Below are 26226 nucleotides of genomic sequence, written 5' to 3' on the forward strand. Positions count from 1 at the left end.
GTTGGGAGTGCAGGATAGCAAGTGAATAGCCATTGTTCCACATGTCAATCTCTGCATCGATTCTCTCCACTCATATTCTCAGCATACCAGTCTGATTATGTGAATCAACCATGTCATGAGAATTCAAGCTCCATAACAGTGGACAGGAAACATCTTTATAGCTATTGCTTCTTAATATTATGCCTATTCATGTCAACAGGGAGTGTGACCCAGTATTTTTGCATGCAGTAGGGCTCTGAACTTTGCTCTAGTTATAGGAATATAGAAAGCTGCCTAATATGGAGTCCATGTACGGCAGTATTGTCGATACCGACTGGCAGTGGCTCTCTGTTTTTCCAGCCCCACCTGGAGATGCTGGGGATTGGACCTGGGACCTTCTGCATGCAAAGCAGGTGCTCTACCACTGACCTATTGCCTTTCCTAGAGCCTCATTTCCAGAAACCATTCCTGCACAGTTGGGCTAATTTTTAATTGGCTAGCACTTTTCTTATGAAAAGTGATTCCTATATTGATAGGGTAACATTTAAAGGGTCCCTGTACTGGTTGTTTTATTCAAGAGTCTCCCCAAGGAAGAGGCATCAATACGTCTTACAAAGAAGTAAGTGATTAACTAGTAAGGGTGCAATCCTATGGCTGCTAGACAGCAGCTAGACGGCCATAGGATTGTTCAGTTTCCAGGAACTGACTTTGGAGCCCGCACTCCAAGATTGGTTCCTGGTAAACCTCCTTCCTGCCGCTGCCTCATAGGCAGCATGAATCGTCCCCAGGCTCTGTGCTCAGATGAGCGGCATGGAGTGGGGCAAAGGCGGGCGCTCCTGGGGGTGGGGGAGTGCAGAAATGCTGGTTTGATGCTTCCTATGCATAGTCTGGCCTGCCCCGCCACCCACTCTGAAGTCCTGTGGCTAGACAGCTGAAATCAGCCATCTAACCATGAGCGCAGGGCAGCTGGAGCGTGGAGGAGAAGACCTGCATTCAACAGGTGATCACCTCTGAGTTTGGAGGGAGCTGCCTATCCTGAAATTATTGCTCCCTAAGAGAACTAGTTCTCTCTCCTACTGCCAGAGCCCACTGAAGGCTGACCTTTCTGGGTCTTGGGTACCTCAACTCTAAAAGGGAGATGCAATTAAAGGTACAATCACATATTCAACTAAGTCCTATTATCCTAACATGAGTTACCTTGCTTTGGTGCAGAATGTTTGTTTTAAGTGCAACAAATACAAAATCCTAAATATGGCTCCAGTAGTGAATTGGCTAAGAAAGTGTTGTAATTATTATTTACCTACCCAGTCTTTCTCTTCTATGTGAATTCAGGATTCTCCAACTTTAATAGTATATTGATAACAGTGTAGCCCAACATTATCCTGGTGAAAAGTTCCAGTAGCAACGCTACAGGGTTCAGCTTCCTTTCCATGAGAGAGCGCTGGCGACTTATGCTGCCTTTGTAATATTTATTTTATTATAAATATACAAAGAGGGCATGTTGAGAACAAATAGGCACTCCTACAGCAGGCAGCAGATCTTGTAACCCTGTATCCAGAGACCCTGCACCCCACTGTGCTCCACACACACCTCCAAACTCTTTCATTCTCTGACATATTCTCTCTTGCTGATCAAACTGCAAGAACCTGGTTCCAAACTGCGTCTGTGCTTCCCTCTCTAACTATGAGGGTTTTCAGTTTCTGAAGACTGGATTCCAAGTCAGTCAGGAAAAACAGCCCTTAGTCACAAACGTTCATTTGTCGAAGTCCACAGGAACTTATTCACAATGATCAAGATAGTCAAACCTATGGTTCATACTCAAGCCACAGACAATTTTTTTTAACAAAAAGCTTCTTTTTAAACAAATGGAAAAAGAAGAATAAAAATGAAATATTGAAAGAACCCAAGAATAAACTGCACCAGAATTTTACAGCAGATAAGTACTAACATAACTAACTGAGCTTGTGAGCTAGAAAGATGTATTAATTCATTTTCATTTCTAAATGGCTCTCATGCTTCCAGATGCATTAACATAAGTTGCTCTTCTTGCAGGCTTTATGCCATGAAAGCAACTCTGAAATTAATAAAACTAATAAATAAAAGTTAAATGAATGTTTTAAACCACAGATGAAAAAGATAACAGCTTGTGGTAGAGAATCTTTTATTTTAACTGATTTGACAAAACACTACATTTATGATCGGTATTACATCTCTATGAAATGAGATACAAACCATTAGGCATTCTATTCATAAGCCTCCATTCTAGCATCTCTTGAACCACAGTAGGAGTATGGATCTGGATTTATATCACTTTGCCATATATTTATATTATATAGATACTTAAAAGTTTGTGATTTGGGGAAAGACTGTAGCTTGGTGGCAAGCATATGCTTTTCATGCAGAAGAACCTATGCTCAATCAGTGGCATATCCAGGTAGTGTTGAGAAAGACTAGTCTTTGAAACCCTAGAGAGCTGAAGCTCTTGACAATATAGATAGTACTGATTTAGATCAGTCTTCCCGAACCTGGTGCCCTCCAGATGTTTTGGACTACAACTCCCAGCATTCTTCAACATTAGCCATGGCTGGGACAGCTGAGAGTTGTAGTCAAAAACCTCTGGAGGGCACAAGATTGAGGAAGGCTGATCTAGATGGACCAACGTCCTGACATAATATAAGGCAACTCCTATGATCCTATGATGACCTGAACTAGCACTCCTGAGTCTGACCTGAAGCCTGTTAGAAAGGATTACAGAATGCTGAATTCAGAATTTCTATCAAGCATACAAGGTCTATTGTCCATTTAATCAAAGGCTATTCCAGTTTAGCATACCTTTTGCTGATTATTCTAGCTGCAGCTGCAGAAGCCATTGTTGTGAAGAAACTAACAGCTTTCCTTAGATCACTGCACTAATCAAAGGTATATTTTGGGAAAGACAACATGAAGTATAGAAGCTAAATACAGAATATAAACTATTCCATGGTTCTTAGAAACCCGCTCCCTGTAGGATTTACATATAATGCTGCAGTTATGGCAGTAACTCCCAGCCTAGTTCATTTCTTTTCCCACACTGTATTGCTGGGAGATGGAAAGCATAGCAGGCGATTCTCTATCCTGAACTGCCTAGGAGCCGCACATGTAGCTTCTGAGTAATGGTTTGATCTTCGTTAGAATAATTCAATAAAATTCTTCATCCAAGGTTCAGTATGAGAGAAATGAAGCTAGTAAATAGTCTTTAAAGAAATGACAATTCTTCATCTGAACTTCTGACTCGTATTAATCTTGGTGAACATAATGAATATCTAAAGTTGTCACAATTTTTTAGCCAATGAAATTAGCACCTAGTTGATGAAAAAGAATGCAGTACTTGAAAGAATACATACACCATTATTAAAAATGTCAAAAGTAATATTTTTTTTACATAATATCATCCAATACAGGCTCTATGTGAAAGAGATTAAGTTGCCGTTATGATATCACAGTAGGACTCGTTGTCTACATATCAATCACGACAAGTCATTTAGAAAAGGACAAATTGTCCTTCCCAGAAAACAGGGAAAATACAAGCTTTCATCTACTGTCAGCCATAAATGACCAGATCTTCAATTGGCATGTCACAAAATTAGTTGTTTCTTTTTTCCCTGGTTGAACACCACTTGTGTGTTGCTTCAGTTTGGGCAAATGTGCTAACGTGGAAATGTAAACAATAGAAACTTGCTCTTAAAAACACCAATAGCATCAGCGCCAATTCAGCTATGTGCATGCAGAGCCAATACACACAATGCATCCTCTTCTAACACAGGGAGAAAGACTGCATGATCAAGGCTCATGAGCATATGACCATACACATGCAATACCTACATATGTTATTACCTTATATATGGGGGCACATGCCGGAAATTCATCATGGATATAGGAACCCTGGAAAGAGGAGTGTACTAAATCAGCCCTTCTCCCACCAAAGTGCTTTCTATGGGTAACTAAATTATACAAAGACAGACAGTCTATCTGAAGAGTGGGTACTTCCACAAATACTCCATGATAACCCATTGTAGATGTCAATGTGTTCTGTGGGTCAACAAAAGTATTTAGTCCCACTTTTAACAGACATTCAGTTACTATGAAGGAACTGCAGCTATATTCTCTTGTTTTGATGCAAAGGCAACTTGAAAATTGTTGTGAAATCAGCATTTACTCATGCGTTGCTTCTTGGGAGGAAAAGCACTCCAAATATGTCCAGGACAAACATCACTCCATAACATGGAAATGTTCACACAGGTTTCTACAAGGGTGCTTAGAAGTAATGAAGAGTTTGGTTTAAACCAAATAAATTGGTTTAAATTTAAAAAAAATCAGAGGACATGTATAAAGCTGTGTGTGTGTGAGGGAGAGGGCACTTGGAATGACGTTTTCTGCATTAAGGGCACAATCCTATGCATGTTTAGACTGAAAAAGTCCTGCAACTCCCAGCATTCCCCAGTCAGTCATGCTGAATGGGGAATGCTGGGAGTTGTAAGACATTTTCTGACTAAAACATACATAGGATTATGTCTTGCATCTAATCAAATGATGTGTGAATGCATTATTGTAGGTCTGCAAGTCAACATAGGGAACTGGCCCAAGCACACAAATCGTTTTAAACTTTGAGGGTTAAACCTTACCTGTTTAGGTATTCGAAAAAGGGAGTTCTTAAAAAATATATCTTTGGCCTGACTCCATGTTCCATCAATGATGATGATCACATAGGGAGCAGAGGAGCTCAAGTCTTCTTCTTCCAAATTTGCTGCTCCAGCTCCAGGATATAATATTAAGGTATTTGAATTTCTGCACACAGATGCTAACTCGGGATACCTACAGATTGGAGGGGAAAAGATTTTAGGGTGTTTTTTTTTCTGATGAGTAACAATACTTAACTTGCTCATCTTTTTCCATCCCAGCTACCCCTCATTTATTTCACTTCAGGATATGCCTGCTTCTAAGAATAAAGTCTGGATAATGTTCTTATTGATACCTGTTTAGGAACCTTCACTTCTGTTCATCATTCAGCTGAATGAATCCACAATCTTCCAAAAGAAGTCCAGCGCTTTCTACCAAGCACCACTTCCTCTCAAGGACTATGGAGATTACAGAGGACCATTAGCATATGAGGGCAACACAACGGTGGTGTGTTCTGGGTAGCAAGAATCATGTATCAAAGGATTTTGGAGAGTTGCTGTAAAGCAACATATACCTCAACCACATGATTACATCCAGCTCAGACTTAGGAACACTGGATAGCAGTGTGCCGATGATTAAAAACATCTGTAAGGTTGAATTGTTAATTCATATCAATGGCAGAGTGTTTGTGTTATCATTAACACTGCTTTGTGAATAGTCACTGTGCATATTTTACATTCGTTTAAATGTTACGCTAATTGTCATGGTCTGTAGTTTTTGCATTTCATTGCCCTCTGACCTCACTGTTTACATTTTTTCTCTAAATCCATGTGAATATATACAGTGGAGAGAAAAAAACTGTGAACCCTTTAGGATTGTCACATATTTCCAACCTAAAATGTCATTACATCTTAATCTAACCCCATAATCCTAGATAAAGAACAATGGATAACCTGACTAAACAAATGACACATGAACATGATACTTTTTCAACATTTATTTATCCACAACTGATTCAACATTCAATATCCGTGTGTGAAAAAGTATGTGAACCCTTAGATTCAGTACCTGGGAGTACCCGCTTGAGCAGCAATGACTTCAAGTAAATGTTTCCTGTAAGTGTTTGTCAGTCTCTCACATCAGTTTTCAGGAGTTTTGGCTCATTCCTCCTTACAGAACTGCTTCAACTCAGTGACATTTGAGGGCACCCTTGCCATGAACAACTCACTTCAGGTCCTGTCACATTTCTATGGGGTTTAGGTCCAGACTTTGACTATGCCATTCTAAAACATGGAATTTCTTCTTCCACAGCCATTCTTTTGTAGATTTGCTTGTATGTTTAGGATCATTGTCTTGTTGCATGACCCACTTTTGGTTCAGTTTCAGCTTAGCAGATGGCCTGATATTCTCCTCTAGAATTTTCTGATACACTGCAGAATTCATGGTTGTGTCAATGATCCTGAGGCAGCAAAGCAGGCCCAAACCACCACATTCCCATCACCATGCATGACAGTTGGTATGAGGTTCTTCTGTTCAAACTCGGTGTTTTTCACCAAACATAACATTTCTCATTGAGGCCAAAGGGTTCTACCTTTGATTGGTCTGTCCAAAGAACATTGTTCCAGAAGTCTTGGAGATCATCTATGTGATCTTTAGTGAACTTCAGATGGGCAGCAATGTTCTTATTAGAGAACAGTGGTTTCCTGCTGGCTATCTTCCCATTGACACCACTCTTGTTCAGCCCTTTTCTGATTACTGAGTCATGAACACTCACATTAGCCAAGGTGAGAGTGGCCCGCAGATCCTTGGACGTTACTCTGGGAGTCTTTTTTACTTCCTGTGCCAGTTTGTTCTTTGAGAAATTCTGGTAGGATGACTGCTCCTGGGTAGAGTGACTGTGGTCTTGAAACTTCTCTATTTGTAAACTATCTGTCTGACAGTGGACTGGTGGAGCCCAAAATCCTTAGAAATGGTTTTGTAACCCTTTCTAGACTAATGAACAGCAATTTCTGAGGTCCTCAGAGATGTCATTTGATCGTGGCATGACATGTTTCTACACAACTGTATCATGAAGACCAAACTCACAAAGTTTCTGATCCTTTTATAGGGTTGGGCCTCCTAAACTCACCCCTGAAGATCTACCTAATTACTTAAACACCTGATTCTAATTATTCCCTTTAACTGAGCTGATGCAACCAGGGGTTCGCTTACTTTTGAACATAACTCTTAAATACTCATTGTTTTCCTAATTTATACATCATTTTATTTCACAAGACATGGAATTGGTTAATATAAATCCTACTGGATATTTAGAAAAAGACTGGTTTTGATTCATGAAGGCTATCATGGTAAAACTATGGAATTTCCAGAATTATCATTAGGGTTCACAGCCTTTTTCTCACCACTGTACCTGCCAACCAAAGATAAACTTCATGTATCTGGGCCACAAAGCTTATACCATAATGTATTTTCTAATAATAACATAAGGGAAATAGAGACTATGGAAGGAAAAGACTCTCCAGTGGTGGTGACCTGCAAGGTCTGTGCAATGTTTATTGTCTTGCCAGAGATCAACATGGCTTTCACATGCAACACACCAGAGGACTGGAGCGGCGAGTGTCAACCCTCCAGGAATTAAGAGAAGAGAAGAGAATAAGAACTCTTTGTCAGGGTTGTTTGTGAGTGCAGGGAGTGGGATAGCAGTTCAGATTCTGAAGGAGAACCGCCAGACATGGGGGAGGCATTTTCCCAGGCTAGTCCAGACATGACTGGGCTGGCTTCTTAGGTTATAAACGTCCAGCTGGCTGAGGATGAGGGTCCTTCTTCACCCCCCTCTGTGACAGACAGCGAACAGAAGGAGGTGGGGTTTGGGGAGTCTGATCTAATAGATGCCAGACGCAGACGCAGAGAGAGAAGGCAGGGGCAAAACTTAGACGGTCTACCCAAATGGCCTTGAGTGAAAAGCTGCGCTTAGAGGTCTCACGAGAAGAGAGGGGCCTCCCCCCACGTAAGTTAGGGTAATGAGACTGCCTTCCTCTTCAAACAGCAGGCAACTCTTGTAACTTCCTTCTGAATTCCCCTGAAGGCATTCCTTTGTAGACTGAGAGTCACTGAGAATTTGCATCTGTATGACCCTGTGAAGTAATGGATTCAAAGCTGTTGACTGAAGCCTGTCATCTGTGTTTGTTTTTGGCAATGAAATAAAGTGGGGGCTAAAGGAATCTTGACACTCTTCTTCTTAAGACAGGACAGTGGAATTACGGCAGCAAAGTGAAGTACAGAAGCTAGAAGAGCAACAGCAAGCTGAGGCAGAAGAGGAAAACACTGAAGCAAATTAAAATGAAGTAGAGGATACTCCTTGGAAAAGGGTGACAGTTAGGAGCAGAAGAACTAGAAGCCACTCTGCACCAGTGGAAGCAGTGGAACTATGGAACCATTTTCGGGTACTTGAGGATGAGACCAGAGGACAGCCTGCAGAGGAAGAATTACAGGGGACCTCGCATGAGAGTGAGCAAGAGGCTGAAGGTCAGTCAAGCAGAGGCAATGATACCAAGGCCTACAACAACAAGAAGAGTAGTAGTTGTGGGAGATTCCCTGCTGCGTGGGATTGAAACCCAAGTATGTCATGAAGACCCATGGACTTGCCAGATATGTTGTCTCGCAGGAGGGCGGATTAGAGATGTGACTGAAGGGTTGCCTACCCTCATAAAGCCCACTGACAGGTATCCCGTTCTTCTCATCCATGTGGGAACAAATGATACCGCCAAGCGGAGCTACAAAGAAATCACGACAGACTTTGAAGCTATGGGAAGGAAACTCAAGAACTTTGGGGCCCAGATAGTTTTCTTATCCATCCTTCCAGTAGTTAGAAGAGGGATAGAAAGGGAACGAAAAATACTCCGGGTGAATGACTGGCTACGAAGGTCATGCTGACGCAAGAGGTTTGGATTCTGGGACCACAGGCTATACTTCCTGGAAGATGGACTGTTGGCAAGGGATGGGTTGCACCTCACAAGGGCTGGGAAGAATGTGTTTGGCCACAGCATGGAGAACATCATCAGGAGGGCTTTAAATTGAATCCTACGTGGTAGGGAGACATAAAGTTGGGGGTAACAATGGACGAAGGCTCATACACCACAACAGAGAGAACAGCTCTAACAGCACCCAATAATAGTCTTCAAAAACATGTAGGAAGAAAGCCAGACTATAAAGCACATGGTCTTTGATGTCTATATGCCCAGAATCTGGGAAACAAACAGAACAAACTTGAACTCTTAATACAGGAGGAAAATTATGATTTGACAGGTGTAACTGAGACTTGCTAGGATAACTCTGATGACTGGAATACAGCAACTGAAGGATGTAACTTGTTCAAAAAGAATGTGAGGAACAGAAAGGGAAGTGGAGTTGCACTATATGTTAAAAATACATATCTCTGCACAGAAATACAGGAGGATGAGCTTGGTAGCCCCATCGAGAGCAACTGGGTAAAAATAAATGGAACTAAGAATAAAAAGAACATGTGGTCAGAGTCTACTACCGACCACCCAATCAAGGAGAAGATGAGGATGAAACTTTTGAGAAGCAAAAGTTTGTTGGAGACAAATTCTGTATTTGTTGGGAGACAAATTCTGCAAAACATGGCCCCTCCAGGAAATTCCTGACTTGTGTTGCGGATAACTTCCTCCTACAGAAAGTGGAGGAAGGAACTAGAGGATCAGCTATCCTTGACTTGATCCTAACCAACAGAGATGACTCAGTATATAAAGTAGCAGTTACAGGAACTCTGGGGGAAAGTGACCATGAGTTTTTGGTTTGAAGGGAAGCAAAAGCCGAGTGCAGCCAAACGCGTACCCTGGATTTTAGGAAAGCCAAGTTTAATAAACTCAGAACAATGAGAAGTAAGGTCCCATGGCAAGCGACTGATGAGAAAAGGAGTTCAAGATGGGTGGAAGTTTTTTTAAAAAGGAAATTCTCAAGGCACAATTACAAACAATTCCAACAGGAAAAAAAGGCAGAAGGCAATAGAAGAAACCAGTGTGGCTTCACAAAAAGCATAGAGATGACCTGAAAATACAAAGGACACATATAGGAAGTGGAAGGAAGGCCAAGCTACAAAGGAAGAGTACAGGCAGGTAGCACAGAATTGCAGGGATGGTGTCAGGAAGGCTAAAGCTGAGAACAAGCTGAGGTTAGCGAGGGATGCTTAAAAGCAACAAAAACTCTTTCTTCAGATATGTGCATAGTACAATACAGAGGAAAGAAATGGTAGTTCAGCTATTCAATGAGGATGGCAAAATGATAACAGATGACAAAGAAAAGGCAGAAGTGCTCAATTCCTACTTTGGCTCAGTCTTCTCCCAAAAGAGGGTCTATGAACCACCTCACAAAGGCAAAGTACAGGCTGAAAGGGCAGGATTGCAGCTTGAGATTGATAGGCATATGCTCAAGTTACACCTAACCACTTTGAATGAGTTCAGATCTTCAGGGCAAAATGAACTGCATCTTAGAGTAATAAAGGAACTGGCAGAAGAACTCTCAGAACTGCTGTCCATTATCTTTGAGAAATCATGGTGAAGTGTCAGATGACTGGAGGAGGGCTAATGTTATCCCTATCTTCAAAAAGGGTAAAAAGGACGAACCTGGGAACTACTGACCAGTCAGTCTGACATCAATCCCAGGGAAAATTCTGGAGCAGATGATAAAGCGATCAGTCTGTAAGGACCTTGAAAACAATGCTTTGATTACTTGAAGCCCACATGGATTTGTGAAGAACAAATCCTGCCAGATGAATCTGATCTCATTTTTTGATCAAGTAACCTCCCTCGCAGACTGTGGGAATGCTGTGGACATAATATATCTTGACTTCAGCAAAGCTTTCGACAAAGTGCCCAATGATATCCTGATGAGCAAACTATCTCAAAGTGGGCTAGATAAAACAACTATCAGGTGGTTTCACAGTTGGCCACAGAATCGGACACAAAGAGGGATCTTCTCAAACTGGGGAGAGGTAATGAGGGGGTACTGCAGGGCTCAGTCCTGGGCCCAGTGCTCTTCAACATTTTTATTATTGACTTGGACGAGGAGGTGCAGGGAATGCTTATCAAATTTGCAGATGACACAAAATTGGGCGACAGAAACAAAATTCAAAGTGATCTTGATAGACTGGAGAGCTGGGCAGAAAACAACAGACTGAAATTTAATAGGAATAAATGCCAAGTTCTGCACCTAGGAAAAAGAAATCAAATGCACAGTTACAAAATGGGCGACACTTGGCTCAACAATACTACAAGCGAGAAGGATCTTGGAATTGTTGTAGATCACAAGCTGAATATGAACCAACAATGTGATGTGGCTGCATAAAAGGCAAAAGCCATTTTGGGCAGCATTAATAGAAGTATAGCTTCCAAATCCCGGGAAATACTAGTTCCCCTCTACTCAGCACTGGTTAGGCCTCATCTGGAGTACTGTGTCCATTTCTGGGCACCACACTTTAAAAAGGATGCAGACAAACTGAAGAGGGTTCAGAGGAGGATAATGAAGATGATTAGGGGACTGGAAACAAAGCCCTATGAACAGAGACTGAAAGAACTGGGCATGTTTAGCCTTGAGAAGAAGAGGAAAGCCAGGATCTCTTCTCAATCATCCCAGAGTGCAGGACACGGAATAATGGGCTCAAGTTACAGGAAGCCAGATTCCAGGTGAACATCAGGAAAACTCCCTGACTGTTAGAGCAATATGACAATGGAACCAATTACCTAGGGAGGTAGTGGGCTCTCCCACACTGGAGGCATTCAAGACGAGGCTGGACAGCCATCTGTCAGGGATGCTCTGACTTGGATTCCTGCATTGAGCAGGGGGTTGGACTGACTTGGATTCCTGCATTGAGCAGGGTCTTATAGGCCCCTTTCAACCCTACTATTCTATGATTCTGTGATAATTGTTAGGGTTCTACAAGATCCTTTCTTGTTTTTGCTACAACAGAATAATATGGCTATCCCTCTGGAAAATATTCAAATGCAAATGAATGCACCAAGGAATTGTAAAGAAAAAACACAAGAACTTAAGCAACAGACAAATAACGGAAGCTAATTTAGGAAAGAGAACACATTGTAGACAGGGCAACATGAGCAACATTATGGTTTTGAAGATCTTACATATTGGTATCAATCAGGGAAAATAAAAGTTCAATTCCATATACAAAAAAGTTGTTTTTTTTGTTTGTTTGTTTTTAGTGAAGGACCCCCTTTTCTCCTGAGCCTTTGGATTCTTCAAAGAGGCTGACAAAAGACTGGCAGCTGCTTCAATGCAAGCAGAGGGCAAAATGAAAGCTCCCACTGAGGTTAGGAACTTCACTTGCAGCATTCTCAAACCTCTAAGGATTTAACATTACTAAAAATAAAGAGAAGTGGGTTTTGTCTTCTTGCATAATCCTTATCTGGTATAAAAAGCTAAGAAGAATTTTCCTCACAGAACTGGTGCATACATTGTCTCCGTGATAGGTTTCATTTTTCCCTCAATAGCAAAATGCACATTCTTTTCATGCTAAGGTAAAATTAACCAAGGTAGCAAGATTGTTTTAAATTATTCTCTCTCAAAACTACAAATCTCAGTCTGGGGGTTTGGTGTTCCTGATATTTGGCACATAGTTAAGATCTGAAGACAAAATCTCTGGTTAGAAAGAAGAAAGAATAAGCATTAGACCTTGCCTGTTAGAAAACTGAAGGCAGGACATGAGGGTAGAGCACACATGTCCTCTGCCTCATGTTGTCAGGGCCCAATTTACTCCACTGAAAAATAATTTCAGTGGCAAAATAGGGTTGCTCATTCTCTGCCAGGATGCCAGAGGAAGGGGAAATTGTAGCTGAACATGCATCCTTGGAACTCAAATCCTGGACCCTTGTAATGGTCAAAGATCCTTTCAATGGCTGGGGGAGGGGGAAAGTGGGAGTTGCCCCTTCACTGTCAAAAGGACCTGAATGGGGAAAATTGAGTGTCCTTAGAGCCCAATTGTTCCAGCAGCAAAGGGAGCTCTGCTCTCCTTGGTCAAAGAAAGGACAACAGGAAGGGGGAAATCCCCTGTGAATTTTCACAGGCCTTCATTTTTTTAAAAAGCATTTGTATACTGCTTTTCATTATTTTTATAGCAGTTCGCATAAACAGAGATATAAAACAATAAAAATGTAATAAATCAGCAATCAATAAAAAGGCAGCAAGATAAATGATCTCATCAGGTTAAAAGTCCTGGAAAAAAACACCCCAGAGTCTTCTCCTGGTGCTGAAAAGACATCAATGTAAGTGTCGGGTGAGCCTCCCAGAGGAGAGAATTCACAAGTGGGAGCCATAACTGATAAGGCCCTCTCCTCAATCACCACCCACCTTATCTCAGAGAGCAGGGGCTTGTCTGTATGGATTTCTGGTTGAGCAATGTTTACCAATTGTCAACCCTCTTTTTCTTTCAGAATGACATTTCTGGAAATAACTAAGAAAGGCTGTTGGTTTAACCAGCAAGGACTTGAATGTTACCTCAGGGAAAGCATTTTGATATCTCTCTGTCCAGGAAATTCCAAGCTCAGGAACTCCCTATTCTTTTTTGGAGTGTAGACTCTCACATGATGTGTATAATCAATTTTCCACCTACCTACTCACAAGCACTTCTTGTTGCCTCCATTTCCCTCCCAGATGATTAACACCCCCACCCACACTTGTTCTCTTGTCACCCATACCTGGAACCGTGTTCATAAATGACTTTTCTCCTTTAGGAACTAATGTGGGAACGGAGATGCCGATCCCTGTCCTGTGCACCTCTCTCAAGCTGGAGGGAGGCAATAAAACCCATACTTCTTTCAAGATTCCAACATCAAATGATATCTAACGATGTTTGATAGGCCTGACCCAGTTATCAATTTATTTGCATGTTAAGAAGCCTGATTCACTGGGTGCACCTCACAGAATAATCCCATACATAGTTCCTCAGATATAAGACCAATCAGGTTCAATGGGGTTTATTCCCTACTAAATGTAGTTGGGATTACAGCCTTAATCTCATTTTGAATGCTTCTTACAACTAAGATGCTAAGAACTTTTATAAAGTTTTTATTGTTGTTTCTGAATGTTTTCTGTATATACTAAGAATAGCCCCAAGAAGTGTCACAGAGGCCTCTAACAGGATGAAACATAAGGCTGGGATCTTAGCTCTGTAAGGGTATGCAGGGTCTCTGCATGGGGACCACTACTATCATGACTGAACTGAGAACCACTTGCTTGTGACAGACCAGCACTTTTCTACACAGGTTTGATACATGATCTCATCCCCGCTGCTTTCCAGGAGTGAAAAGGCCCAAAGGCAAAAATGCTGTTGCTGCTCTGGACCTTGACATTTAAGATTATTCATTTAAACTTGGTTTTACTAACATGGCCTTTAGGTGCTCAAATCCTTCAGAGGAACTACAACTCCTAACATTATTTGGTAGGGATAGGCATGAATGTTCAACCATTTTCGACAAGTCTATAATGCGGAGTCAGTAACTTTCAGTGTGACTGAACAAACTGAAAGTATCACAAAGCAAGTGATGTACTGTATATGACAAATAAAAGTAAGGTTACATTATACTGTTTATATTTATTTGAAGCAGTAATGAGTTTCCCATGCCTTCCAATGCATTTTGATATATTTCAGTCGATTACTGACCTGTAGAAGTATTGGGAGATTTATAGATAATTTCTCAGACTGGTTTTGCAGTCTGATCTGCTATGAATTTTAAATATCTATATCTGCATTTTCCACGTCTGTCTGTGCATATGCATTCCCCTATAGTTTCAATCCCTCCTTCTTACTATGCCAAATATGAAGATTCTGTCCCCCTAGGTATTTGTATAAACATCCATTACATTTTAATTTACAATTTATTAAAAATATTTTAATCTGAAGATCTTTGAAAAAAGTCAACAAAGGAGGAAAACAAAAAAACAGTAGAAGAGACTGCTGAAGCAAAAGGTAGCATGGGATTACTACTTAGTTATTGTGCAGAATTGTGAAGAAGAAATGAACTTCAGAGAGTCCATTTTCACAAAGGATTGCTCAAGTAAGTACAAAGTCATCCTAAAAGCTCCAATAAAAATTTCTGGCGGGCAAAATGGATTATTTTCTTCCTAATTTGCTGGTAATATTTGTTTTAGAATAAGTATTAGGATCTTCTACTGTCAACTGAAATAGTATTTATGATTAAAGAATGGCTTGCAAAAATACTTACTATAATTCTTAAAAGAATAAATCCCATAATAACAGCTTTATTGGAACTTTCATGATGAATAATAGAACAAGCACTTGGTCAAAAATACACAATGATGATTAAATAAAGTATCTTACATTATAAGATATGGCTTTATTTATTTATGGCATACTTTAAATTAAGCATGACGGTAAATAGATAAAATGCTATCTTTTTTCTGTGTTATGAACTTAATAACATTTATTTGAACAGATTTTATGCCAGGAGATTACAGTGAGCAACAGTAGACAGTTATGAAAGGTAAAATCTGTTATCTAGATGCATTTTATGCTGCTTTACTACCCCTTAGGGCTGAGGTATGTTTTATTTAATTTCTCTGTACTTTTAAGAAGAGCTCATCTTTTCCCCCTTCTCCTATGGTATCATATTTATTATCTCCAACATGCACACACACATACCTAATCCTTAAGCATTCACTAGTTATGACTCCCCCTTCATGGATCACTGCCTTGTTGTGGCGAAGGGGCTTGTGTAACTCAGTGAAGCCATAAGCTATGCCGTGCAGGGCCACCCAAGACAGACAGGTCATGGCAGAGAGTTCTGACAAAATGTGGTCCACTGGAGAAGGAAATGGCAATCCACTCTAGTATTCTTGCCAAGAAAACCCCATGGAACGTATCACAAAGCTAAAAGAGATGACGCCGGAAGATGAGCCCCTCAGGTCGGAAGGTGTCCAATATACTACTGGGGAAGAGCAGAGGGAATTTCCAAATAGCGCCAGAAAGAGTGAAGCGGCTGGGCCAAAGCCGAAAGGACACTCAGCTGTGGATGTGTCTGGTGGTGAAAAGAAAGTCCGATGCTGTAAAGAACAATATTGTTTAGGAACCTGGAATGTAAGTTCAATGAATCAAGGTAAGCTGGAGGTGGTCAAACATGAGATGGCAAGATTGAACATCGACATCTTGGGAATCAGCGAACTAAAATGGACAGGCATGGGCGAATTTAATTCAGGTGACCATTGTATCTACTACTGTGGGCAAGAATCCCTTAGAAGAAATGGAGTAGCACTCATAGTCAACAAAAGGGTGGGAAAAGCAGTACTGGGGTACAATCTCAAAAACGACAGAATGATCTCAGTACGAATCCAAGGCAAACCACTCAACATCACAGTAATTCAAGTCTATGCCCCAACCACTGAGGCCGAAGAAGCTGAGGTTGATCGGTTCTATGAAGACCTACAACACCTTCTAGAACTAACACCAAAAAAAAGATGTCCTCTTCATCATAGGGGATTGGAATGCTAAAGTAGGAAGTCAAGAAATCACTGGGATAACAGGCAGGCATGGCCTTGGTGTACAAAACGAAGCAGGACAAAAGCTAATAGAGTTTTGCCAAGAGAACACGCTGATCATAGCAAACACTCTTTTCCAACAGCACAAGAGGCGACTCTACACATGGACATCACCAGATGGTCAATATCGAAATCACATTGATTATGTCCTTTGCAGCCAAAGATGGAGAAGCTCTATACAGTCAGTCAAAACAAGACCTGGAGCTGACTGTGGCTCAGATCATGAGCTGCTTCTTGCAAAATTTTGGCTTAAATTGAAGAACGTAGGGAAAACCACTAAACCATTCAGGTATGACCAAAATCATAACCCTTATGAATATACAGTGGAGGTAAGGAATAGATTTAAGGGATTAGACCTGATAGACAGAGTGCCTGAGGAACTATGGACGGAGGTCCGTAACATTGTTCAGGAGGCAGCAACTCAATCCATCCCAAAGAAAAAGAAATGCAAGAAAACAAAGTGGCTGTCTGATGAGGCTTTACAAGTAGCTGAGGAAAGAAGGGAAGCGAAAAGCAAGGGAGAAAGGGGAAGATATAGCCAACTGAATAAAGAGTTCCAGAGAATTGCAAGGAGAGACAAGAAGGCCTTCTTAAATGAACAGTGCAAAGAAATCGAGGAAAACAACAGAATGGGAAAGACTAGAGATCTCTTCAAGAAAATTGGAGATCTCAAGGGAACGTTTTGTGCAAAGACGGGCATGATAAAGGACAAAGAAGGCAGGGACCTAACAGAAGTAGATGAGATTAAGAAGAGGTGGAAAGAATACACAGAAGAACTGTACAGGAAAGATCTGAATGTCCCTGATAGCCATGATAGTGCGGTCACTGAACTTGAGCCGGACATCCTCGAGAGTGAAGTCAAGTGGGCCTTAGGAAGCATTAGTAACAACAAAGCTAGCGGAGATGACAGTATTCCAGCTGAGCTATTTAAAATCCTAAAAGATGATGCTGTTAAAGTGCTGCATTCAATATGCCAACAAATTTGGAACACTCAACAGTGGCTGCAAGACTGGAAAAGGTCAGTTAACATTCCAATTCCAAAGAAGGGCAACGCCAAAGAGTGTTCAAACTACCGCACAATTGCGCTCATTTCACATGCCAGCAAGGTGATGCTCAAAATCCTACAAGCTAGGCTTCAGCAGTATGTGAACCGAGAACTACCGGAAGTACAAGCGGGGTTTCGAAGAGGCAGAGGAACTAGAGATCAAATCGCCAACTTTCGCTGGATCATGGAGAAAGCAAGAGAATTCCAGAAAAACGTCTATTTCTGCTTCATTGACTATGCTAAAGCCTTTGATTGTGTGGATCACAACAAACTGTGGCAAATTCTTAAAGTGATGGGAATACCAGACCACCTTACCTGTCTCCTGAGAAACCTGTACGAGGGTCAAGAAGCAACAGTAAGAACCGGACATGGAACAACCGATTGGTTCAAAATTGGGAAAGGAGTACAACAAGGCTGCATATTGTTACCTTGCTTTTTTAACTTATATGCAGAGTACATCATGAGAAACGCCGGGTTGGATGAATCACAGGTCGGAATTAAGATTGCTGGGAGAATTATCAACAACTTCCGATATGCAGACGATACCACCCTAATGGCAGAAAGTGAAGAGGATCTAAAGAGCCTCTTGTTGAGGGTGAAAGAGTAGAGTGCAAAAGCTGGTTTGAAACTGAACATTAAAAAAACGAAGATCATGGCATCTGGCCCCATCACTTCCTGGCATATAGAAGGGGAAGAAATGGAAGCAGTGACAGATTTTACTTTCCTGGACTCCAAGATCACCGCAGATGGTGACTGTAGCCATGAAATTAAAAGACGCTTGCTCCTTGGGAGGAAAGCTATGGCAAACCTAGACAGCATAGTAAGAAGCAGAGACATCACCTTGCCGACAAAGGTCCGTCTAATCAAAGCTATGGTTTTCCCAGTAGTAATGTATGGCTGTGAGAGCTGGACTGTAAGGAAGGCTGAGCGCCGAAGAATTGATGCTTTCGAACTGTGGTGCTGGAGAAGACTCTTATGAGTCCCCTGGACTGCAGGGAGGTCAAATCAGTCCATCCTAAAGGAAATCAACCCTGAGTGCTCATTGGAAGGACAGATACTGAAGCTGAAGCTCAAATATTTTGGCCACCTAATGCGAAGAGAAAACTCTCTGGAAAAGACCCTGATGCTGGGAAAGACTGAAGGCAAAAGGAGAAGGGGATGGCAGAGGATGAGATGGCTAGATAGTATCACCGATGCAATGAATATGAACTTGAGCACGCTCCGGGAGAGAGCGCAGGACAGGAAGGCCTGGCGTGCTATGGTCCATGGGGTCACGAAGAGTCGGACACGACTGAACGACTGAACAACAAGTTATGACTCAGACTGGCAGAATGCCCCAGGTGGCATTTCTTTTAAAAGTGACTGACCAGGGAGTGTGTCTAGCTGGATGGAAGTAGGATAAACTGAGCTGGAACTTCACTAGATAGAACATGAGCAAAAAGCAGAAGGGGTAGCTGTGCAAAAGGAGGACCATTCTGAACATGGCTTTACTAACAGGGCCAAGAAGGAGGAAGGAGGTATAGACCCAGTTTGCATGATCACTGTAGCTAAAACAGGCCACAGTGGTTTGCTTAAGCTGCAGTGCGTACTGGATGCAATTTGCCTAATTACCTGCCAGGGTGTGGCTTATCATGTTGCCTGAACCTGGGTGGCATGGCTTGTTTGAGGGGGAAATGGTGCCCAGCATACGCCGTGGCTTGTTTAAGTCATGGAGATTGTGTGAACTGGGCCGCTATGCCTTCATGCTGGCCATGTGCCTGAAAGTACAGATCCCAATCCAGTGAAGAGCCCAGCAAACATAATAGCAAAACACAGGAAAGGTCTCTCATGAGAGTAACACACACCTGAGCTTCAAGAGAGTAGCTTAAAAGGGTTTAAGAAACTGCATGTACAAGTGCAGGAGTTACTAATACTTACCATATATTTAGCACCAACAATTTGCTAAATACTAGAAAGCAAAGAGAAATGGCTTCGGTCCTGCACAGAAGACTTTCAGACTATGACACACAGTCCAGATTGGGACTGTGGATAGATTGTGATAGGGAGATTGTGATACAAAACCTAAGGACTAGAAGCTTGCAGTTGACATTGATCTGACAGAAAGCAAGTGTTAAGACTTATGCTAGATGGGACCATAGAAAATGGAAGAGAAATCCAAGTTTAGATGAGGCACCATGATTTGGGAGAAGGAATATATATAGCAGTAGCAAAACCAAGATGCCTATCTGAAGGAATTCATATGGAAAATAACCAGGACATGGAAAGAGATAAGAAAGGTGGATTGTGGAGATGAAGACAGAAGCAATGGTATTTAGCATTTGCTTGGGACTGTCTAGAGAACTTTTTTTTTTATTGTTTAGGCATCTTACTGTGAATATGTGCACTATAAAATGCCGAAAAAGTAACACAAAGTATTTTGGCTTACTATCAGGAGCAGCTGCTCATAACAGCAATGGATGTTAAATTAACAATGTTCCTTACCTGTCTTCACTGAAACGTCGACCAATCAAGACTTTACATTTGTTTTCAGGTAGACAAGCAGCCAGAAGTGGGACTGTTCGTAATACTCTACTTTCCTTCAGTTAATATGGAATATAAAAAACAAATGCTTGTTTTAATATTATAATGGTATATTATTTGCTTTAAAGTTCTTGCTATTAGAAAACAAAACACGTAAACATTTATTTATTTATTTACTTATATACCATCTAATAGCCGAAGCTCTCTGGGCAGTTCACAAAAATTAAAACCATAAAGCACAACATAAATGATTCTCTCAGCATCTCTCTTTCAGACAGATCAACCTCTGGTCTTTTATAGTTGGTGACCTCATCCTTATTTTCAGACCTGGTCTTACCACTATTCCCCTTGTTTTCAATGTAACCAGGCCTGCCATTGACTTCAGTGACACCTAGACAACGGTATCCCTGCTAAACGAAGCAGCTTGCTGCTTCCAGTACTTGACCTACCCACTTGTGGCAGCCTCCTTTCAATTTCAAGAATACATGCCATTACTCATAGTTATTTCATAATACACACACAGAACTAGTCATGTCTACAAAATACAATAAATTCTACAGAGTACAATGCATATTCTGCCACAGTTACAGGTGACCTGGCCCAGTGATATTCATAAACACTGGAAAAATCTAGAGTCAAAATTCAATTGTCTCGAGATGAAACTTCCTGGTTTCTTTTGAAGCTTTTTTAAAAAAAAATCCCCTGGGGCAAAAGTAAAAGCTGCCAGAAGAAAATAAATGCAGAAATCCAGGATCTTCACGTGCCTGTAAGAGGTTTTCTTAAAGTTGCAAGGTTATACTACCACTGCAATTCCAGCCACTTTTGGCTCCTTCTTGATTTGGGCAGAATTTGCAGCAGAAAGTGGACAGGGATACAGCACACACAGACATAGAAATGCACAACACAGGGTGAAGCTGCAGGTACCAAAGTCCTCCTCCTATCTAGCTCCCAAAAGACTTATGCCTTATCTTGTTATTTTTTGTCAGCAAAATCATACTGAATCCAAATGACCCATTTAAGGCACTTCAAACTCGTAGAGCAAGAAATACAAGCTGGACTAAAAAAAATTTTTTAGTCTTCCTACTTTATAGCCATAGTTCTGGAGCACAAAGTGCACATAGATATTCTGTAAGTATACACAGAAAGAATTGCTAGGTTAGTTAATTCCCAGCCACTGCTTGGAAACAGATATTAAAGTCAATGTTGAAACTACAGAACTGTCATTTGCCTATCAATTTGGGCCAATTTGAAATTGAACTTAAGTCGTTAAATCCCAGCTATTTGAATAGATCTTTAGTATGCTTAACTTTCCCTAGGTTGTGCCAATTATGCTTAAACATTCAATCACAGATTACCATAATGGTAGACAACCCCTAAACACCTTCAGAAGATATGTTCAGCTGTTACTCCTAGAGAAAACTGGTTCAAAATCCAGGGAAAGGGAAGTCCTGTGTTCAAATAATAGTGCAATATTTTGCTTTAGACATTACCTTCTATGCACAGAGATGGGTGAGGAAGAATGCATGTTCTAGGATTGTGCCCAGTCTAACTGTGCGAGGGGGGCAGGGAGGTGAAGTAATATCTGAACAGGGCCAGACAGAAACTAAGAGAGAAATTAGACAATGGGAGGTGCCTGCCTACTATCACAGTGAACAGTTGAGAAACCCCCTAAATCATGTTTAAGGTTGATGCTCTTGAGAGGGTGAGGAAGCCACAAGGGTATTGTTCAAATGACATGCCTGCTCCATAGAAAATATAGCCTATTGATACACATAAGGTCTAATCCCAGGAGTAATAGCATTTGACATGTGATCACTACAGAAGACAACATACATATAGTTTGCAAACAAAAAGTAAAACATCAGTAAAGTATAAAGCTTCAGAATGTCTCCCAAATTCAAGGCGAATAAGTGCAGGGGAGAACCTAGTAACTTTCTAAATTGCTTTTGGATTTTTGTTTTATTGATTACTTGATTTCCTCTGGAATGGGTAATATGTAATATAAAACCTCAATCTTCATTGTTCAATAGGGAATTCTGTAGGCAGTAAATGAAGTTCATTAATGGCACAAGATCAATGTATGTGAACGCTCCAACGAAAATATATTATATGGTCTTAAATTTCATTCATAGATTTTTGAATCAGCATTATTTATGCCTTGTGATCACAAAACTTTTTCCTGCTTTCTAGATAACTCCAGTCACATTCTGCTACTTATGATGAACAGAATGTGAACAGATCTCCTTTATTAGAGGTTGCAAAGAAAATAAAGAGGGGCATGCACAGAATCCACATGCACACCAACTTTTTTCTGAGACTCACTCTCAATGGCTGCATCTAGAGAACCCCCAAGTAGTTTCTTAAATAGCCCTCTATTTAAAAGAATCCCATAGTGTTGAGAATTTGGCCTGAGAGTACCACTTACACATCAAAGGCTATTTCCCTTTGATCAGCCTTTGCATCAAATCCAATAAAATGTTTTTTAAAAACTCAGATGCATCCCTCTGGACTGCAACCCTAAGAACAGCTCCCACCTGAAAACCATTTTTAGGGTCATGGTGTTGGTACCCCAACCTTAGCTGGGACCAAAGCCCACCTCAAACTGCTCAAAGATATTGATATTAAAATAGGTTTACATTCAGTTTGAATATGCATACTACCAGTGGACCCCTGGATGTGCATGAACATACAAATGAATTATATGCAAGTAAGAATTCTAACCTTTTCTGGATAGAAGAGTAGCAAATTTATCTTCGCGCTTTTCAACATTAACTAAATTTCACTCCATGTTCCTCCACCACTACAGCCTCAGATGTACTACGATAAAATGCCTGTAGATAGTGTGACTGTAGAAATGCTACATGTGATGTATTATTTTCATGTAGACATCTCTCCTTTTGTTTGGTTTTTTAAAAATGTTATAATGTTTATAACATTTAATAACTAAATTTGAATATATTTCAAAAGACAAAACTTGGGGCCATCTATTAATTTAGTGGGTTACAGGATGTGGTCAAATTTCAAGAAGCCAAGAGAAACACAATGAATTATTTTAAAAATAAACATATGTATGGCTTTATTGTGTCAGGTTAAATAGCCATTGAGGTTGGTAGATCTAAAAGAGATAAAATATCACATGACTTAACAGACAGTATTCGTCTGCACTCTTTGCTTTTGTTTGTTGAGCAAATGGTTAGTTGAACGTTGGCATTTCCCACAACCTTACTCACCTCTGCTGGATGCTGGATAATATACAAACAGGTGGAGACTTTCAAGGGATGGACTGGCAAGAATGGACACAAGCACACCTTTTGAGGACGGCTAGAGGACAGGAAGAAATGAGGGAGAGGGAGACATCAGCAATTAATAATTTCTAATGTAGTTTTGTTATGTAACATGTAGCTTTTCTGCTACAAACATTTTAAAAAGCTGAATGAATGTGCATTTCTGTTCTGGACCAAGTTCTGAAACCCACAAATAGGTGAACATAAAAAAAAAATTAAGCACCATGCTTGGAAATATTTGACTTGTTCCACTCATATTAAACCCTGCAACAGACTGTTTGCTTATAGTGATGGTTACAACAGGTTGTATTCAATGGTGTCATTCCACCAGTGGGATAAATCTCCCCCCGCACCTCTCAAACCTGCCCCAGAGGACTAAGGGACCCTCCAGAGCAGATCTGGGGTGCACTTGGGGGGCTGCAGGGGGGAGGAGAAGACAGGGAAGTCCCATCACACAAGCAAAAGTCCTGTTGCACAAGTGAATTTCCACTTGAGCGAGGGTTGCAGCCAACCCTTAATTACCTATTTGCTGGAATGGCATATTTTAAATATATCATATACCATTTTTTAACTTCTGTTCAAAAGGCCACCATCTTTCTTTTTCTGGAGGATGGTCCACTTATTCCTGACAAAAATGGAATTAAGAACTTTTGCACGTTAGGTATTTTAATAGTTGGTTTCATAAATCATGCATTCAGTGAAAGTCAGGTACCAATCTCACTTGGAAGTAAATCCCATATACTTCAACACTGCTTACTTCCTAGTATGTGCGCTTAGGCTAGCATCCTGTACCTAGCTATCAATTTCCTTGTGCTACATCTAACATGCACTCTCTTCAAGCATAATATTTTTTTTAACCTGCCTGAACCTACTTGCTTCTACAGATATAAGACCATATATTCAGATTCCATACTTAACATTCAGGATGATTTTTAGATATACAGGGTGGCCCAAAAGTAGGTATACAGTTGTTTAGAATGTTGATGGGAGGGGGAGAGAATTTTCAGTCTTCCAGTACTGCTTTAGAATCCACTTTCTTTGTTCTTGAGTCAAGTTCGCTGCCATCATTCACAATATCAGTAAAAAAAAACCTAAAAAACTAAACAACTGTATATCTACTTAAGGGCCTTGCTCCCCTCACTCTCTACACTTAACTGATTTAACTGTCACTCCTTGTCACTCACTCTTCCCAACTGTCATTCTGACTCCACCCACACATCTTCTACTCACACATTCTCTCCCCCTCCCATCAACATTCTAAACAACTGTAAACCTACTTTTGGTCCACTCTGTATATGGGGCACTCCTTCTGCCCTTAGGTTTTTCACTTGAGATTTTGTGAGAAAACAGCTCAGAAAGTCTGCACCTATCATGACTTTTTCAGCTCGCTAGCAAAACTAAATGAGGTTAAGTGATTCTAGCAACAGAATCATGTTCAAATCACTGCCACAAAGCTCACCAGGTGGCCTTGACCAAGCCACCATCATACAGTATCACACAGATGTCAAAAGGAAAAGAACTATAAAGCACTTTATACATAAAGTCCTACAGAAAGGAAGGACACAGTGGGGCAGTTTGCACAATTGTCACAGCCTATCATGGCTCATTTAAGTCACGGTGGATTGTGACTAGGTGACTTAAAAAAAAAAAAAAAGCACGTACAGCTAATGGCGGCCCCCATAGGGAGCCGCCATTCGCGTTCCTTATTTGGTCCCTGCAGTCTACGTAAAGATTTACGTAGACTACAGCGACCAAATAAGGAACGCGAATGGTGGCTCCCTATGGGGGCCGCCATTTGCGTATGCGGTTTTTTTTTTTTAAGTCACCCGTGATAGGCTACGTGACGATTTACGTAGCCTGTCACGGCTGACTTTGCAGATCTAGCCGTGATAGGCTACGTTAATCGTCACGTAGCCTATCACGGGAGCGTTGTTGTAGTTTTTTAACTTTTTAGTTCGCGGCCGGGCGAGGTGAGGCGCCTCTTCCCCGGCCTGAATTTCGGCCGGGCGAGGCGGGAAGGCTCCCCCCCCCCGGCCTGAACTTCGGGGGGAGAGCAGCGAAGCGCCTCCCCCCCACCGCGAAAAGCTGCGAGACCAGGTAAGTGACTTTCGTGCACCCCTAATTGTGACACATGCCAGCTGCCCTTTGAATATCCAAGCCATGCCAGGCAGACGCTGTGTCTGTGTGAACCCAGTGAAGGTAGCTTATGTGAGTGTTAAACAACCAAGGGCTGTTCTAGGGTCATGTGAGGGTTGTTTACGCTCACATAAGCCACCCTAGTAGGGGTCGCCGGCACAATAAGCCATGGTGCTGGCCTGCCTTGGCTTGAATATTTAAAAGGGCGGCGGTCACTCACTGCAATACACCATGGCTTAAATAAAGCCATGGTGGGCTGCAGTGATCATGCGAACCCGGTCAGTGTCTTGGGTGTTATTTATTCATTATATCTAGATCCCAACTTTTGTCAGTGGAATTCCAGGCAGGTTCCCAGGAAGTCTCTCATCCAAGCACTGCCAAAGCACAGACGTGCTGTTTCCCGCCTCCCAGCTGAGCAGAGCAGAGCAGAGCAAGCTGCTCCAGCTGGTCCAGGGACTACAGAAGCAGGCAAGCTCCCAGAGAGCGAGTGAACAGAGCGAGCGAACAGGGGGAGCAAACAGGAGTTGGCCAGGGGAGTTGCAGTGGTTGAAGAGACAAAGGAGACAAAGGAGACAAAGGAGACAGAGGCTAAGAGGTAAGTGGGTTGCAGGAAGCCCAGGGCGCTGCCCTTTATCCTTCTGACTGGCTGTGAGCTCACCAGGAGCTTCTGAGAGCTCCAACTGAATTGGAGGGGTGTGGCCTGAGTACTCCCAGCAGCTGACTGGGCGGGAAGCTTCAGTCTGTTTCCCGCCTCCCAGCTGAGCAGAGCAGAGCAGAGCAAGCTGCTCCAGCTGGTCCAGGGACTACAGAAGCAGGCAAGCTCCCAGAGAGCGAGCGAACAGGGGGAGCAAACAGGAGTTGGCCAGGGGAGTTGCAGTGGTTGAAGAGACAAAGGAGACAAAGGAGACAGAGGCTAAGAGGTAAGTGGGTTGCAGGAAGCCCAGGGCGCTGCCCTTTATCCTTCTGACTGGCTGTGAGCTCACCAGGAGCTTCTGAGAGCTCCAACTGAATTGGAGGGGTGTG

At 41.7% G+C, this 26226-nt stretch overlaps 1 protein-coding gene across 3 annotated transcripts in view; it reads right to left on the reverse strand.

Moving 5' to 3' along the window:
- The window catches only part of DTWD2 (DTW motif tRNA-uridine aminocarboxypropyltransferase 2), a 128714-nt gene that overhangs the window by 47393 nt on the left and 55095 nt on the right, over nt 1-26226 (reverse strand). For 2 of the 3 annotated variants that reach the window (XM_084833928.1, XM_084833927.1), the window contains exons 2-4: nt 23014-23104; nt 19745-19839; nt 4641-4830 (exon numbers count right to left, since the gene is read on the reverse strand). In XM_084833928.1, the coding sequence (XP_084690054.1) occupies nt 4641-4830; nt 19745-19839; nt 23014-23104 (376 nt within the window). Of the gene's footprint in view, nt 1-3852; nt 3901-4640; nt 4831-19744; nt 19840-23013; nt 23105-26226 lie in introns of all 3 variants that reach the window. The other variant, XM_084833926.1, reaches the window with a different exon arrangement.

The sequence above is a fragment of the Heloderma suspectum genome, chromosome 2 (assembly GCF_057233095.1).
Source record: "Heloderma suspectum isolate Gila_16-S chromosome 2, 16-S_ref, whole genome shotgun sequence".
Taxonomy (NCBI): domain Eukaryota; kingdom Metazoa; phylum Chordata; class Lepidosauria; order Squamata; family Helodermatidae; genus Heloderma; species Heloderma suspectum.